This window comes from Diceros bicornis, chromosome X, assembly GCF_020826845.1.
Source record: "Diceros bicornis minor isolate mBicDic1 chromosome X, mDicBic1.mat.cur, whole genome shotgun sequence".
Taxonomy (NCBI): domain Eukaryota; kingdom Metazoa; phylum Chordata; class Mammalia; order Perissodactyla; family Rhinocerotidae; genus Diceros; species Diceros bicornis.
In genome coordinates this window covers 32,388,094-32,407,207 of record NC_080781.1, presented here as the reverse complement: position 1 = coordinate 32,407,207, position 19,114 = coordinate 32,388,094, and the positions used below count along the sequence as shown (strand labels likewise).

At 39.4% G+C, this 19,114-nt stretch overlaps 2 protein-coding genes across 2 annotated transcripts in view; both read right to left on the bottom strand.

Moving 5' to 3' along the window:
• PRRG1 (proline rich and Gla domain 1) overlaps nucleotides 1-19,114 on the bottom strand; it is a 136,195-nt gene that overhangs the window by 7,513 nt on the left and 109,568 nt on the right. The gene's annotated exons all lie outside the window — the stretch shown is intronic.
• LOC131400860 (ferritin heavy chain-like) lies at nucleotides 11,657-12,458 on the bottom strand. The gene has a single exon (XM_058535628.1). The coding sequence runs from the start codon at nucleotides 12,362-12,364 to the stop codon at nucleotides 11,810-11,812; it is 555 nt and encodes a 184-aa protein (XP_058391611.1). The 5' UTR covers nucleotides 12,365-12,458; the 3' UTR covers nucleotides 11,657-11,809.

Below are 19,114 nucleotides of genomic sequence, written 5' to 3'. Positions count from 1 at the left end.
ACTAAAAATAAAATAGGTTGCTTGGACAACCACAAAGGTTGAGACACACCAAGAGCTAGGGCAGGGTTGAACGATAAGGTTCATCTCCTAAAATGAGGCTACTCCTTCAAGAACAAGAGAGGTGGATGTTTTATCTAATGCATAGAAACCAACACAGAGAGTCAAGGAAAATGAAGAAACAGAGGAATATGTTCCACACGAAACAACAACATAAAACCTCAGAAAAAGCCTTAATGAAACAGAGATAAGTGATTTACCTCATAAAGAGTTCAAAATAATAGTCATGAAGATGCTCACCAAGCTCAGGAGAAGAAGGGATGAACAAAGTGATAACTTCAACAAAGAGATAAAAAGTATAAGAAAGTACCAAACAGAAGTCACAGAGCTGAAGAATACAATAACATAACTGAAAAATACACTAGAGGGGCTCAACAGTAGACGAGATGAAGCAGAAAAAGGATCACTGACCTCGAAGATAGGGCAGTGGAACTCACCCAACCACAGCAGGAAAAAAAGAGTGAAAAAAGTGAAGATAGCTCAAGGAACTTATGAGACAACATCAAGGAGAATAACATTTGCATTATAGGGGGTTCCAGAAGAAGAGAGACAGAAAGGGCCAGAAAACTTATTTGAAGAAATAATGGCTGAAAACTTCCCTAACTTGGGGATGAAAAGAGACATCCAGATGCAGGAAGCCCAGAGAGTCAAAAATAAGATGAACTCAGAGACTCACACGAAGAAACATTATAATTAAAGTGTCAAAAGTTAAAGACAAAGAGGGCCCTGCCCAGTGGCTCATGCGGTTAAGTGCATGCGCTCCACTGCGGCGGCCCAGGGTTCGCCGGTTCAGATCCTGGTTCAGATCCTGGGCGCGCACCGACATACCGCTTGTCAGGCCATGCTGTGGCGGTGTCCCATATAAAGTGGAGGAAGACGGGCACGGATGTTAGCCCAGGGCCAGTCTTCCCCAGCAAAAAGAGGAGGATTGGAATGGATGTTATCTCAGGGTTGGATCTTCCTCACAAAAAAACTAAAAAAATAAAATGCTTCCACTTGGCTATTATATGCTGACTCTCACTTATGCTTTCACCTTCAATCAAACATCAACCCACAGAAACGTCCCTGTTCACCTTATTCAAAATAATAAAAATGTATCCTCCAGCAAGTTATTCTCTATCACAGTAACCTGAACATTTCTCTACTGCTTTAATCCCAATTAAAACTAATCTTTTACTTATTTATTTTTAGGTCTTAAATTCCTTGAGGACAAGGGCCTTTGTCTGACCACAGTACATCCTCGTTGATGAGTACAGTGCATGATGCACAGTAGGTATGCAATAAATATTTGTTAAATGAATAAACACAGAAATAAATGAAAATAGGGCAGTTACATTCTCACTCCGTATCCTATACAATTAGAAATTTTTAAAAACGGTAGCCCAAAACACATAATTTAAATTTTAAAAACATCTTTCTAAATTTCTCGAGTTAAAGGGAAAATAAAAAATTGAAATTCTAAGCTATTTAGAAATTACAAGCAATAAGAGAATTATATATTAAAATATGTTAGGACAGCCAAAATGGTATGCAGTGGCAATTTATATCTTGAAATCTAAGTTAGGAATAATATTGATAGATTGCTAAGCATAGAAGAAATAAGATTATTTTTATTTTTCACTTATTCAACAAATATTTATAAAGCATCTATTGTAAGTGATTTTTTTATTGTGGTAAAATACACATAACATGAGATCTACGTTCGTAACATGAGATCTACGTTCGTAACAATTTTTAAGTGTACAATACAATATTGTTTAATTATAAGCACAATGTTGTATAGCAGATCTCTAGAAATTTTTCATCTTGTCTGACTGAAACTCTATACACATTGAACAGCAACTCCCCATTTCCCCCCCAGCCCCTGGCAACCTCCATCCTACTTTTGTTTCTATGAGTTGGACTACTTTGTATATCTAAGTGGCATAATGCAGTATTTGTCCTTCTGTGACTGGCTTATTTCCCTTAGCATAATGTCCTCAAGGTTCATCTGTGTAGGAGCATATGACAGGATTTCCTTCTTTCCTATGGTTGATAATATTTCATTGTATTTCTACACCACCTTTTCCTTATCCATTCATCTGTCAATGGACATTTAAGTTGCTTCCATCTCTTGGCTACTGTGAATAATTCTGCAATGAACATGGCAGTGCAAATCTCTCTTTGAGATCCTAATTTCAATTCTTTTGGATAAATACCCAGAAGTGGGATTCCTGGATCATATGGTAGTTCTATTTTTAATTTTTTGAGGAATGTCCATACTGTTTTCAATAGTGGCTGCGCCATTTTACATTTCCAAAAACAATTCCAATTTCTCCACATCCTCGTTAAAACTTATTATTTTCTGTTTTTTAAATAATGGCCATCCTAACAGGTGTGAGGTGATATCTCACTGTGGTTTTGATTTGCATTTCCCTTATGAATAGTGATGTTGAACATCTTTTCATGTACCTGTTGGCCATTTGTATGTCTTCTTTGGAGAAATGTCTAAAAAATACCCATTTTTAATTGGGTTGTTTTTCTGCTATTGAGTTATGTATGTTCCTTCTATAGTTTGGATATTAACCCTTTGTCTGATATATGGCTTGCAAGTATTTTCCACAGGTTGCCTTTTCATTTCATTGATCATTTGCTGTACAAAAGCTTTTTAGTTTGATGTAGTCCCACTTATTTATTTTTGTTTTTGTTGCCTGTGCTTTTGATGTCATATCCAAGAAATCATTGCCAAGACCAATGTCATGAAGCCTTCCTCCTATGTTTTCTTCTAGGAGTTTTATAGTTTAATGTCCTATGTTAAAGTCTTTAATCCGTTTTCAGTTGATTTTTGTGTCTGGTGTAATGTAGGGTTCCAATTTCATTCTTATACATGTGGATATCCAATTTCCCCAACACCATTTGTTGAAATAAACTATCTATTCCCCATTGTGTTTTTGGCACCCTTGTTGGAGATTATTTGATAAATATGTGTGGGTTTATTTCTGGGCTCTATATTCAGTTCTGTTGGGCCATATGTCTGTCCTTATGCCAGTACCATACTGTTTTTATTACTGTAGCTTTGTAATATAGTTTGAAATCATGAAGTGTGAGGCCTCCAGCTTTGTTCTTTCTCAAGATTGTTTTGGCTATTGGAGTCCTTTGTGGTTCCATATGAGTTTAAGAAGAATTAATATCAATCCTTCTCAAGCTCTTCCAAGAAACTGAAGAGGAGAGAACACTTCCAAACTCATTTTAGGAGGCCAGTATTACTCTGATTCCAAAGCCAGAAAAAAGGCACAAGAAAATAAAACTACAGGCCAATATCTCTGATGAACACAGATGCAAAAAATCTTAACAAAATACTAGCAAACTGAATTCAATATCACATTAAAGGCATCACACATCATGACCATGTGAGATTTATCCCTGGCATACAAAGATAGTTGAACATGTGAAAATCAATCAATGCAATACAAAACATTGCTGAAAGAAATTAAAGAAGAAACGACTAAATGAAAAGACATACTGTGCCCATGGACTAGAAGACTTAATATTGTTAAAATATCCATAATACCCAAAGCAATCTACAGATTCAATGTAATCCCTATCAAAATCCCAATGGCATTTTTACAGAAATAAAAGTATCTATATCTTTAATAAGAAAGCAGATCCAATTTTAATGTGAATTCTACTAAATCTTCTAAGAACAAAAAACCCTATGATATGAAAACTATTCCAGAGCATATAAAAATGGAGAAAATTTCCCATTTTAGAAGGCTAGAATAATCCTAATACCAAAGCAGGACAAAGACGGTACACATGTAAAAAGAAAACTACAGTTTTCTGTACGGAAAGAGTTACAGTACGAAAAGAGATGCAAAATCATAAATAGAAATATTAGTGAGAGTGCTGTCAGAATCATGGTGGAATAAGATATCCCTTGTTTTTGTCCCCCCCTCAACAACAATTTGGCATCCATCCACGAACAAAAGTGCCTTTGTGGGAGCTGTGGGATGATCCAGCTCCATGTGCCAAGTGACTTGGAAGGAGTCCTGGCCACCTGTACATTGGGTAAAGCACAAATAAACTTTGGTCCTGGTTATGGACACTGCAGTGGCCTATGAACTGGTTCCAGCCTCTCTTGGCCATGGTACAGGAACTCCTGGAAAACACCATTTTAGACAATCACCCACAGAAGAGAGAGCCTTTGTGGAAGTCCAGGTTTCCAGAGAAGTTCCAGCACACCGTTGAAACAAAATAATACAAACTTGGGACACACTGGAGAGGAGTACTGCATCCTGAATTGCATGACTGCGGGTCAGGAAGAAGCTGGGAGAGCAGCAGATAGGGCTCTCAGAGAGTATTAAAGAGACATGGATCCTACTAACTGCATCTTGGACTCCATTGAGGAGACTGCCCACAAGCCACTGGTCACACCTTGCCCACAGATGACCCTAACTGGCCCACGGGTACCCCTAGCACTCAGCGTGCCTCCTCCACACACCTCCTCCACACTGTGGTCAGCTCCCTGTGTGCACCCCCAACAGGGGCAGCAAGAGTGAGCTTTGGCAAATGGCTAGTGAGCATGCAGAGAAAACCACCCAAATCTGCAGACCAGGGAGAGACCACAAACTTGAGCTTTGGTGCCACTTTTTGGAAAACAAAAGTGAGACTGTAAACTCTTGGCATGGTGCATTGCAGGATCAAGAGAAAGCTTAAGAATTCTGCCACAAGAGATAGCAAGAAATATGGAGCAGCTGTATCCATAGAAGGTCTGAAAGTCTCAGAATCACTATCAGAGCCAATGGCAGGTATTTCTCTCCTGAAGGCAATTAATAAAGCCTGTAGGAGGTGACCGCTACTTCAAATGAAAAGTCAGCAATGCAAAACTTCAAGGAATATTTAAAAAAATCAAGGAAACATGATACAACCAAAGGATCACAATAATCTTCCAGTAACCAACTCCAAAGATACAAAGGAAAAACCTGTATTAGGTAGAAAAAAAATATGATACAGGAGTCAAAGCATACTGCTACAAAAAGTCATCAAATCACAAAGGAAGACAGCAAGAGAGAAAACAAGGAACAGAGGATCTACAAAACAGTCAGAAAACAATAATCAAAATGGTAATAGTAAGTCCTTACCTATTATGTAAAAGGATTAAATTCTCCAATCAAAAGACATAGAACGGCTGAATGGATTAAAAACAAGATCCAATGATATGCTACAAGAGACTCACTTTAGCTTTAAGGACACACAGATAGAGAGTGAAGGGATGGAAAAAGATATTTCAAGCAAATGGTAACCAAAAGAAAGCAGGGGTAGTGATACTTCTATCATACAAAACAGACTTGAAGCTAAAAATGGTCAAAAGACACAAAGAAGGTCATTACGTAATGATAAAGGGTCAATCCATCAAGAAACTATAACAACTGTAAATATTTAGGCATCCAATATGGAACACCTAAGTATACAAAGCAAATACTAACAGAACTAAAAGGAGAAATAAACAGCAATAAAATAATACTTGGGGACTTTAATACTCCACTTTCAACAAAGGATAGATCATCCAGACTGAAAATCAACAAGGAAATGTTGGACTTGAACTATACTTTAGACCAAATGGACTTAACATACATATACAGAACATTCCATCCAACAGCGGAGAATGCACATTCTTCTTAAACGCACACAAAACATTCTCCAGGACAGATCATGTGATAGGTCACAGAACAAGTCTTAACAAATTTAAGAAGACTGAAACCATACCAAGTATCTTTTCTGAACACAATGGTATGAAACTAGAAATCAGTAACAGAAGGAAAGCTGGAAAATTCACAAATATGCGGAAATTAAAAAACATACTCCTGAACAATCAGTGGGTCAAAGAAGAATTCAAAAGGGAAATAGAATAATATCTTGAAACAAACAAAAATGGAAAACACAACATACAAAAATGAATGGAATGCTGCAAAAGCAGTTCTAAGAGGGAAGTATATAGTAATAAGTACATACATCAAGAAAAAAGCAAGATCTCCAGTAAACAACCTCACTTTACACCTCAAAGAACTAGAAAAGGAAGAACAAACTAAGCCCAAAGTTAGCAGAAGGAAGACAATAACAATCATCATAGCAGAAATTAATAAATAGAGACCAGAAAACAACAGAAAAGATCAATGAAACTAAGAACTGGCTTTTTGAAAAGATGGACAAAATTGACAAATTTTGGCCAGACTAATTAAGAAAAAAAGAAGACTCAAGCAAATAAAATCAGAAATGAAAGAGTAGACATTATAATTGATACCAGAGAAATACAAAGACTCATAAGAGACTACTATGAACAGTTACAGCCAACAAATTGGAACCTAGAAGAAATGGATAAATTCTGAGAAACATACAACCTACCAAGACGAGAATCATGAAGAAACAGAAAATATGAACAGAACAACAATGAGTAAGGAGACTACAGTAATCAAAAAGTTCCCCAAAAGAGAAGTCCAGGACTAGATGGTTTCACAGGTGAATTCTACCAAACATTTAAAGAATTAACACCAATTCTTCTCAAACACTTCCAAAAAACTGAAGAGAAGGGAACACTCCCAAAATCATCTGATGAGGCAAGCACTACTCTGAAACCAAAGCCAGATATGGATACTAAAAGAAAACTACAGGCCAATATCCCTGATGAATACAAATATTCTCAACAAAATACTAGCAAACCAAATTCAGCAGCACATTAAAAAGATCATACCCTATGATCAAGTCGGACTTATCACTGGGATGCAAGAATGGTTTAACATATGAAAATCACAAAATGTGAGGGGCCGGCCCCACAGCCTAGTGGTTAAGTTCGGCCTGCTCCGCTTTGGCAGCCCAAGTCAGTTCCCAAGCACAGACCAACACCACTCATTGGTGGCCATGCGGTGGCAGCAACCCACATACAAAATAGAGGAAGACTGGCACAGATGTTAGCTCAGGGTGAATCTTCCTCAAGGAAAAAGAAGAAGATTGGCAACAGATGTTAGCTCAGGGCAAATCTTCCTCAGCAAAAAAAAAAAAAAAGTGATCTACCACATTAACAGAATGGAAGATAAAAATCATATGATCATCTCAATAAATGAAGAAAAAGCATTTGACAAAACATCCTTTCATGATAAAAATTCTCAACAAATTGGGTATACAAAGAAGATACTTCAACATAATAAAGGCCGTATAGGACAAGCCCACAGCTAACATCATCCATAACAGTGAAAGGTTGAAAGCTTTTCCTCTAAGATCAGGAACAAGACAAAGGTGCCCACTCTTATCACTCCTATTCAACACAATACTGGAAGTCCTACCCAGAGCAGCTAGGCAAAAAAAGAAATAAAAGGCATCTATATTGGAAAGGAAGAAGTCAAATTTCTTTGCAGATGATATGATTTTATATATCTAGAAAGTCCTAAAGACTCCACCAAAAAACTATTAGAACTAATCAATGAATTCAGAAAAGTTGCAGGATACAAAATCAACATCGAGTAAACAGTTGCATTTCTATACGCTAACAACAAGACATCTGAAAAATAAAGAAAACAATCCCATTCACAATAGCATCAAAAACAATAAAACATTTAGGAATAAATTTAATCAAGGAGGTAAAAGATCTGTACACTGAAAACTACAAGACTTTGACGAAAGAAACTGAAGAAGACATAAATAAATAGAAAGATATCCTGTGCTCATTGATCAGAAGAATTGATAGGGTTAAAATGTCCATACTACCCAAAGCTATCTATAGATTCAGTACAATCCCTATCAAAATTCCAATGACATTTTTTACAGAAATAGAAGAACAATCCTAAAATTCCTATGGAGCCACAAAAGATCTCATATAGCCAAAGCAATCTTGAGAAAGAAGAACAAAGCTGCAGGCATTGTACTTCCTGATTTCAAACTATAATACAAAGCTATAGTAATCAAAACAATATGGTACTGGCATAAAAAACAGACACATAGTCCAATGGAACATAATCAAGAACTCAGAAATGAACCCATGTATATATGGTCAACTACTACTTGAAAAGGGAGCCAAGAATGCTTAATGTGGAAAGGACAATCTCGTCTCTTCAATAAATGGTGTTGGGAAAGCTGGATAACCACCTATAGAAGAATGAAACTGAATCCCTATCAGGATTTTTTTTTTTTTTTGGTGAGGAAGAGTGGCCCTGAGCTAACATCTGTGCCAATCTTCCTCTATCTTGTATGCAGGACGCCACCACAGCATGGCTTGATGAGCAGTGTGTAGGTCTGCACCTAGGATACAATCCCGCGAACCCCGGGCAGCCAAAGCGGAAATCGTGAACTTAACCACTACACCACCAGGCCAGCCCCTGAACCCCTATCTTATACCACTCACAAAAATTAACCTGAAAAGGATTAAACACTTCAACATAAGACTTGAAGCCATAAAACTCCTAGAAGATAACACAGGGAAAAAGCTCTTTGACATGGGTCCTAGCAATGATTTTCTGGATGTGACACCAAAAGCCCAAGCAACAAAAGCAATAATAAATAACCAGGGCTACATCAAACTCAAGAACTTCTGCATAGCAAAAGAAATAATCAGTAAAACAAATAGGCAACCTACAGAATAGGAGAAATACTTGAAAATCATATATCTGATAAGGGGTTAATATCCAAAATATATCAAGAACTCATACAATTCAACAGCAAAAAACCAAACAACCCAATTAAAAAATGGGCAGAGAACCAGAATAGACATTTCTCCAAAGAAGACATACAAATGGCCAACAAATACATAAAAAGATGCTCGACATCACTATCCAAAAAATGCAAATCAAAGCTACAATAAGATGTCACCTCACACCTATTAGAATGGCTATCATCAAAAAGACAAGAGATAACAAGTGTTGGCAAGGATGTGGAGAAAAGGGAATTCTTGTACACTGCTGGTGCGAATGTAAATTTGTACAGCCACTATGGAAAACAGTATGGAGTTTCCTCAAAAAATTAAAAATAGATCTACCATATGATCCAGCAATCCATCTTCTGGGTATTTATTCAAAAGATGTGAAAACAGGATCTCAAACAGATATCTGCATCCCCATGTTCATTGCAACATTATTGACAATAGTCCACATACAGAAACAACCTAAGTGTCCATCAACAGATTAATGGATAAAGAAGACGTGGTGTATATATAGGTGTGTGTGTGTGTGTGTGCACGCATGTGTATGTATATACATACATATATATAATGGAATATTATTCAGCCACGAGAAAGAAGGAAATGCTGCCATTTGTAACAATTTGGATGAACCTTGAGGACATTATGCTAAGTGAAATAAGTCAGACAGAGAAAGACAAATAACTACATGATCTCACTTACGTTGGAATCTAAAAAAGCCAAACTCATAGAAACATAGAGTAGAATGGTGGTTACCAAAGGCTGAGGGGTGGGGAAAATGGGGAGATGTTGATCAAACGGTACAAATATTGGTGATCTAATGTACGGCATGGCCATTATAGCTAATGTTGAATGCTGCTAAGAGAGTAGATCTTAAATGTTCTCACCACCAAAAAGAAAAGGTAATTATGTGAGGTGATGGAGGTTTTAGCTAAGGCTTTGGTAATCATTTCACAATATATAAGTGTATCAAATCAACACACTGTACACCTTAAGATTACACAGTCATATTTCAAAAAAATTATAGCAAAACAAATCAACAGTGACCAAATAAGTTTCATTCCAGAAATAAAAAAATAATTCCACATAGGGAAATCTACTATGTAAATCTAAATGTAATTCAGAACTTTAGTAGATTAAAGGAGAAAAATATATGATAAGAGTATGTGCATTGTAGTTAGTGTTCTTAAAAATTATTTCTTTATTACTGTCTCCCCCCTTACACAACTCCTTTTTTTCTCCTAGAATTTCTATTGAGTAGTTATTAGTTATTTATTGTACAAGGTCCTTCTATGACTCTTATTATTTTTTTCAGGGAGATTCAATCTACTTTATATTCACTATCAAAAATTTGATGTTCAGGGCCGGCCTTGTGGCATAGCAGTTAAGTTTGTGCATTCCGCTTCGGATCCTGGGTGTGGGACCTATTCACCGCTCATCAAGCCATGCTGAGGTGGCGTCCCATACAGAAGAGCTACAACTCGACAACTATGATACACATCTATGTACTGGGGCTTTGGGGAGAAAAAAGAAAAAGAGGAAGATTGGCAACAGATGTTAGCACAGGGCCAATCTTCCTCAAAAAAAAAAATTTCATGTTCAGAACTATGTTATTTTTTATTTATTTATTTATTTATTTATTTGTGAGGAAGATCAGCCTTGAGCTAACATCCGATGCCAATCCTCCTCTTTTTGCTGAGGAAGATTGGCCCTGGGCTAACATCCGTGCCCATTTTCCTCTACTTTATATGGGATGCCACCGCAGCATGGCTTGACAAGAGACGCGTCGGTCTGCACCCGGGATCCAAACCTGCAAACCCCAGGCTGCTGAAGCGAGCGCACGAACTTACCCACTATGCCACTGGGCCAGCCCCAAATTTTTAACCCTTATATTGTGTAGGGTTTTCTTTTCTCAGCAAATTATTAGTAGAAATTGTACAAGAAAGAAAACATAAGAAGTTTTGTAACGGCAGCGTGCATACCTGGCACGGGTGACCATGTGAAGTCACACCTCTGTCTATGGAGAAGCCAGCCTAATGCACAGTTCCCATAATCAAAAGGGTGAGCCTGCCAAACAGGTACTCCAATGTGCCAGTTTCCAGGGCCCCTAGGTTGTTACTGAGAAACAATAAACATTGACATTCGCATAATTTAATGAGCTAAAAATATAAAGTTGAAGATTTCATTTATTTTAATCCCTGCTCAATCCCATTTTTTACTTCTTCCCCCAGAGGTAACCACTATGACAAATTCTAGACCATGTATTTTCTATACTTTTACCAGATACAGGCACCCACAGACACCAGGGCCCCAAAACCATCTCACTCATCTCACTCCACCCCACATAACCACCTTGTTTATAAAGGGAAGAGGAGGTTTTCTAATGATAGCATGACCGTCCTGCACAGGGACCACAAGAAGTCACCCTTATGTCTATGGGGAAGCCAGCCTAAGGCTCAATTTGTCTTACTGCTGTTGCCCATGGTGAGTTTGTCAGAGATACTCTGCATGGTGGCTTCTGGGGTTCCCTTCTGGCTATCTAGAATCAACAAACATTAACGTCTGCATGTTTTAATAAACTAAAAGTTTTCAGATAAAGTTGAAGACCCCGTTTATTTTAATCCCTGCCCAATCCCATTCCTTTCATTCTTTCCCTAGATCAATTTCAATCATGATTTTCAGGCCATGTTTTTACACTTTTACTATTCACAGGCACTCACATTCACCAGGGCCCCAGACCATCCACCCCTAGACTGTTTAAAAGGGGAAAATTAATTTTTGTTTTCCAGAGTCCCACGGAATACTTTCTCTCTCCATCCATAGAGATCTTGAGCTGCATGTAGATGGAGACATGGCAGAGTGGCGAGACTCCTGGATACCTGTCTTAAAACTTAAAAAAGTGAGCGATTCACACACATGAATCAAGAAGAGAGCTTTATTTAGGAACCACATAACTTTATTGGAAGAAACAGCAAAACCGGAAGAAAAAAACTTAAGTGAACGTTTTGCAAAGGGCAATACTGCAATATGCATGCACAGCAAGGTGACCAGTGGAAGTCACCCTGTGGCTATGGGGAAGGCAGTCCAAACTCAGTTCTTATTGCCGTCACCCAGGGTGAGCTTGTCGAAGAGGTACTCTGCCATGCCGTTTTCTGGGGCCCCCATCTTGCGCAGGTTGGTGATATGGCCACTCAACTCTTTGATGAACTTGACCTGCTCCTTCAGGTGGTGACTCTCCAGGAAGTCGCACAGGTGGGCGTCGTTCTTGTCGGTGGCCAGCTGGTGCAGATCAAGCAAGCTCTGGTTGACGCACTTCTCCAGGTGCAGGGCGCACTCCATGGCCTTCAGGCCACTCTCCCAGTCCTCGCAGTCTGGCTTCCTGATATTGCGGAGACGGAGGCAGAAGTGGCCTCCGCGCACGTTCTGCAGCTCTATCAGCCCCTCGGCATGCTCTCTCTCCTCGCACGACAGCTGCAAGAAAAACTGGGAGAACTGCTTCAGGGCCACGTCCTCCCGATCGAAGTAATAGGCCATCGACAGGTACACGTAGGAGGCGTAGAGCTCCAAGTTGATCTGGACGTTGACAGCGGCATCGCAGTCGGGGTGGTAGTTCTGAAGTACCTGGGAGAGCTGCGCGGTCGTCATGGCCGGTCGTGCAGAAGCAGGACTGCGGGGCAGGCAGCAGTGGAGCCGAAGGAAAAGATGGCGGCAGCCTCGGAGTGTTCCCAAAGTGGGCGATGAGGTCTCCTGGCAGAGGAGTCAGCGGCAGCAGCGGCGACCTTAGGGCACTCTCAGGATACAGCAGGAGGGCGTGGTCGGCTGAGCTCTGGGGCCAAGCAGCAGCTTCAGGATGGGACCGGAAATACAGTACGTTATGGGGAAAGGAGGGGAGGGAGGTTCCGGTAAGAGCAATGTTGCCGGAAGGCCGGGGCGCAAGTGCAGTGTTCCAAGATCCATTTGAGGCTGAGGGGGCAGGGCGAGTCTGCGCTGAGCATATGGCATCTATTAGGTTTTTAATTTTGCAATATTTCTATTTTCCAAATATTTCTCTTGTTCTCCAATTGATCACTTCTATTGCAGCCTGTTCTTATTTTATAAACCCATCCTTTTCCCTTAAATTTCTGAGATTATAAATTTGAATTTTTTGTTAAAGTTCTTTTCTCTTTCCTTGTACTATATGGGTTTTTTTCCCACCAGAAGTAGTTCTGTTTGGGGCGGCTGGTGGCATAATGGTTAAGTCCGTGCACCCCGCTTCCACAGCCCGGGGTTCGCAGGTTCAAGTCCCAGGCTGTGGCAGCGTCACATATAAAGTAGAGGAAGATAGGCACAGATGTTAGCCCAGGGCCAGTCTTCCTCAGCAAAAAGAGGAGGATTGGCAGATGTTAGCTCAGGGCTAATCTTCCTCATTAAAAAAAAAAAGAGTAGTTCTGTCTGTTCATCATGATTTTCTCTTTCACTTTCCTCAAATATTTTGCAAACCTTTGTTCATTCATATTTAGGAATAAAGAGCATATGTGATTAGCTTGGGTAATTAGCATGGATTTGATCTATTCACTAATAAGCTTTTCCTCAGAATGAGAAGGCAGAGTGTGTCAGTTATTCAGTGGTCCTTCTCCTTTGGGGGTACGTGGCATGGTGCTCGCAGATAGCATAGGGATCCTCCCTGTTGCTAAAATAAACATGGCATTTCTGATGATGGAAGACTAATGTTTTTCCCTTCTAGGTAGATGTGTACTTCTGTTGTTTCCTTTCTGCTGTGCAGATCTGCATTTGTCTCAAGCTCATTTACTGTCTTTGGAGTAAAGCTTTGGGAGCTTAAATGGGGTCAACTACTACTACAAGTGCTTACTTCCCAATGTAAGTAGGAGTGGGGAAGGGGAAGGGCAGGGTAAAACAGATCTGCTGTTCACAGACTAGCTCTTTAATCTCACAGTTGACCTAGGACCCTCTGCAATGCTACTATTTTCTTGACTATTCTTGAAGTTTCTCTGAATGTGCTCGGTTTTCTATGAAGGTGTTTCAAGAAGTAACCAATCTGATAGCATCTACTTTTCCTATCTTGCAAGAATTCCTCATAATTTCTGTTCTGCTAATGATACTCTTTCAAGCACACGCGCGTGCGTGTGTGTGTGTGTGTGTGTGTGTAGATTTTTTGCGTTTAGCCACTACCATGATTCAATTATAATTTTTAAAAATGTAAATAGATTTCTGAATAGGTAATATATTCACATAGTTCAAAGCCACACAGCTCTCCTCCCTGCAGGCAACCAGTGTGGTATTACTTGTTATAATCAAGAGGAAGAAAAGGAAGAAATAATACTCGAGACAGGAGAGAAGAAACTTAAAAATACATTCTTTAGAAGCACATTCTTCTCAAGTGCACGTGGAATATTTACCAAGACAAATCATATTCTGGGCCATAACCAAGTCTGAATAAATTTCAAAGGATTCAAATCACAAAGATTAGAAAAGAAAAAAAGATCTCAAATAAAAAAATCTAACTTTCTACCTTAAGAAACTAGCAAAGGGAGAGCGATATATACCCAAATCAAGCAGAAGGCAGGAAATGATAAAGAAAGGAGAATTCAGTGAAATAGAAAACAAAAAATAGAGAAAATAAATAAAATCAAACACAGGTTCTTGGAGATTAAAAATAAATAAATCTCAGGGCCAGCCCAGTGGTGTAGCAGTTAGGTGTGCGTGCTCCGCTTCTACGGCCTGGGGTTCGCAGGTTCCGATCCCAGGCGCACACCCACGCACTGCTTGTCAAGCCATGCTGTGGTGGCATCCCATATAAAATAGAGGAAGATGGGCACGGATGTTAGCCCAGGGCCAATCTTCCTCAGCAAAAAAGAGGAGGATTGGCATCGGATGTTAGCTCAGAGCTAATCTTCCTCACAAATCAATCAATCAATCTCTAGACAGACTTATCAGGAAAAAAAGAAGACATAAATTACCAATATCAAGAATGAGAGAGAAGCTACTACTACAGATCATGAAAAGGGAACAATATTCCCATGACTGACTTAGACTAATTACGATTCACCTCTAGCAAGTGGGTATATTATTACTCCCCAAAATCGTGGTTGTCTTAGCAAGGAAGGAGGTAAAATAGTTTTTAGATAAATAATCAAGTTTCTGCCTCACTTCTCTTCATTAGCAACTTAGAATACATTAATTCAGGCAATTACTTTCTTTTTTCCCCAAGAACGCTGGCAGTAGGGCAATCCATAATCAAACTGCAATGAGCACAGGATTTGTAGGATAATGGAAGTGAGCAATACAAGACGTGGTAGAGTGGAGAAGGCAAATAGAATGGTGTATGCTGGAACAAAATATCTTGTTATGGTAAGTTGAAAAGATACTAAAATCCCCGGTAGATGATTATTTATCTGTTTTGTGTAGCCCTGAATTTTAATATTTTAAAATAGAAAACAGCCAAGTGGAATAGAACAGTTTTAATGAAAAACTAAAATAAATTCTAGGTTTATGGGGAAATATTATTTTTACTAATATTTTAGTTATTAGTATGCACCTGGATCTTTATAATGTAATCTTTCAAAGGAATAAAAATGAATCTCTGTAGAATTGAAAAGTTTCATTAACTTTAAACAGAACTAAATCTTTATCATCTCCTCTACCTCTTCAGACATTACTCTAGAATTATAATGAAATTTCATCAGTTTATTTACTTCAAGACAGCTCCCTTGAAAATGATCTCACCATCAAACCAGACAAGTTCAAAGTTGTCTAAAAGTTCAGGTTGCCACTTTTCAGATAATAACAGGAAATCTCAACCCACCCCTATATTCCTTCTTAATTGGCCCAATTATATTGCAAGTTCTATTAGGTTTTCTTCTCTTCAAGACATCCTGCCTTATGCTCCAAGTGTGTCAGCTACACGGTTTGATGCTCATGAGTACAAGATTAGGAATCAAAAGCCACAAGTTCCAATTCCAGTCAAAAATTGGGTGCATCATTAGTCTTTGTGCCACTCACAATATTGGTCTAAAGATGGAAAGAATATCACTTGCTCTGTCTGCTCCAGCTGGTATTGTCCCAAAGCATTTTCAAACAGTAAAAATACAAATGCAGCTGAGAGTAGGTACCAGCCACAAATTTTTCCATTTCAATCATATCTGGGATTGAATAAGTATATTGTGATGTGCCTTTACTAATGGCCTAATAAGAATCGGCATAAGAAGCCTAGAGGAAAATTTTTTCATTGTAAAACCCCCGGCATAACCATCACCAATTAAATTAAGAGGGAACTATGCTCAATGCGGAGGGAGGGAATGGCAAAGACAACACTGAATTAGGAGACCTGGGTTCTATTTCAGGCTGCACGGATCAGTATTTCGCTATGGGAAAATGAGCAAATTGACAACTTCTCTGGAACTGTTATTTCCTTATTTGTGAAATGAAGAGCTTGACCCATTTGGTTCTCATGGGCCCTAGCAGTTATAAAGATGACTGGAGCCTATTCCATGAGTCTTTCTTCAACAATGGCATGGAAAGAAAAACCAGCCTTTAGTCTATTCATGATGAGCAGTGATTGGTATCAAATATTAGCTTTGGGAATGGGATAATATCTTAACATTCAAATAATAATGCTATTTTAAGTTATGGCATTAGTATGACCCTCAATTTAAGAAAAGGCAAAGTCCTCTTCACTCTGCTGGTTGCTGTATGTGCAATGGGAGAATATATCCCCTCTTTAGCTTAATGGTACCCAAGACCTAGGGCTGACAACATAGGGCTATTGCAGAGTTCCACTTTCCTTTGCCACTGAGTTTATCGTACCTTGGAAGTGGCTAAACTGAATCGTATTTCTAGTTACTGACATTCCAACCACCAGAGCCATGGTCAGAAGCCTTGCCCTGGGGGGACTGAGGGAGAGAACTAGTGACAACCCCCAATATTAAAAGAATCAGCAGCCACCTACTGTAACATAAAATGATTTACAATAGTGGCCCCACCAAGATGGGCATCTCTGAGGAGTGGGCGGGGTGGTGATTGGTTGCTCTATTTTATCAAATATACTATGAATTGAAAAGCACACTATTTTTTTATGTATTAAAAAAGGAAAAAACATGCTTTCAACTAATCCATGACATATCATTGATTGTAAGCTGCACCTCAATCTCAGAAAAGTTAAAATGTGAATAAATTATTGGAGAACTGATGAAATATGGTAATATTTATTGGGTTTTGTCATCCACTTGCCCAAATACATTTATCAAAGTAGCTACTTGTTTCTTTTTTACTATTCATAATTATTTGTACTTTTTGGTAGTTTATTGTGGCCCTAACTAATAGTCTACAGCATCATGTACAAAGATAGAAAACATTAATTTAAAAAATTGGCATTTTCTGTTAGATATTGTGTCATTTTACAACACCTCAGCTTCATCCTAGAATGGGTGGTTTCTGATTTTTTTCTTCTTTCTTTTCCTTTTCTAGAGGGAGAGGTTTAGTGTATTAGGCTGATGAATGTAATTCCTTGGGTAACAGGTAAACCCCTGTTCTGAATTCATAGCTAACCTCTTCCTAGCATGCTATGGGAGACATGTGACATCATCTTTCAGATGAAATAATAGATGGATTAAACATTTACCAAGCAAAGTTGCTGATCTAGGGTTCTACTCAAATCCCAATTTGAATGTGAAGGTTTTATTCTCATCAGTTCCACTGACTAATTGCAGCTCACTGTTGAATAATATGAGCCATTTCTAACAATGACAGTACTGCCCATCAAGCAGTCAAGCATCCCAAAGCAGCAGCATGGTGGTTGACAGGGGCACTAGGATCACTAGTGCACATGCTAGGTTGGCATGTCACATTTTCATAGATTCAAAGTTACTGTTTAGATCCCAAGACTTTGAACTATTTTTTTTATAATTTTATTTATTTATTTTTCCCCCAAAACCCCAGTAGATAGTTGTATGTCATAGTTGCACATCCTTCTAGTTGCTGTATGTGGGACGCGGCCTCAGCATGGCTGGAGAAGCAGTGCATCCGTGCGCACCCGGGATCCGAACCCGGGCCACCAGCAGCAGAGCGCACGCACTTAACCGCTAAGCCACGGGGCTGGCCCAAGACTTTGAACTATTGAAGGGAGCTCCAAGAAAGCCAGTTGTAGGTGCCTACAAGAAGAGAACACTTACATTTCATTCCCCAGGTGGACATCCACTTAAGAAGTGGACTGGCTGGTGTGCTCCACTCCTGCCCCCTGTGCCCATAGGAAGGGCAGAGTGGATCTGAAGAAAAGCAAGGTAGAGAACAGGGTCATAAATGGAACAGACCCTTTCCAAGGATTAAAACGAGGGTATAGAATTTCCTATAGGGTAGGTGGATACTGTGGAAAGATATGAGATATGTTGCTGCTCCTCTCCCCAGAAGGCTGTTTTGCCAGGCAAAGGGCCCCAACAACAAGGAAGTGAGGTATACATACCAGGATAGGAGCCAGCTGGGGAAGGGGGCAAAAGAGGCCAACACAGATTCATAATTCCTGTTCCTAGAACTGTGTTGTGGGGAGGCTTCTTCTAGGACTCCTTGAAGAACACTGTGTACCTCCCACCCAACTTATAATTAGGGCCACCAAGGAATTAGTGACAGCCAAGAAGGAGCTACAGAAATACCAGTTGAGTTAGAGATATCCATCCTCTTTCCCACCTCCCATCCTCAAAATGCCAGAGGAGAGAGAAATGGGAAAGGGTAAGGGTTAAAGAGCAGATTGTGACCCTCTCCTCACTCCACAATCTTAAGGTCAAGGTCTGGCAGGAGCTGGAGGAAGAAAAGGTGAGCATAAAGCGAATCCAACACTGATGTTTTAAATGGAAGAGAGTGAATAGGAGTTTTTATGCCCAAAAGTGCCCAGAAAGGTATGAGATCTACCTGTCTCTAAAGGAGGTTAGACTGTCAAACCAGAGTGTCTACACAAGGCAGGGTCTTTTCAGACACTTGACTCATTATTTATGTGACCTTAAACTCTGACGCAATATTGCCATGGAAACCTTGGGTTTCTACCAGATCCATTAGAAGTACTCCTTCTGGCAAATTAATTCTAACGAGGAGCAGTGATGAGTTCTGAAATTCTATAAGTGCCTTCAGTGTAATCATAGGTAAACAGCAGCCTTTTTGGAGGTTAAACAGGGCATCACTAACTCGACACTGCTGCCCACAATATGCAGAGTTATATTTGAATCTATGGAGCAGATGATTCTACAAGTGACAAAAAATGGACCTGTCAGTACTACCACTACCCATTCTCTGAGGGCAAGTCTGAAAAAGATTAACTGGCACTGGGAGAGGAAACCTGCTGAGGTAACTTCAGGTCAAGGTTAACAGACTGCTGGCATGGGCAGCAGAGACTCACACTTTAGCAAGTCCACT

What these genes read in the sequence shown, in the direction of transcription:
- LOC131400860 (XM_058535628.1), bottom strand. Translation starts at nt 12,364, where the DNA reads ATGACGACCGCGCAGCTCTCCCAGGTACTTCAGAACTACCACCCCGAC.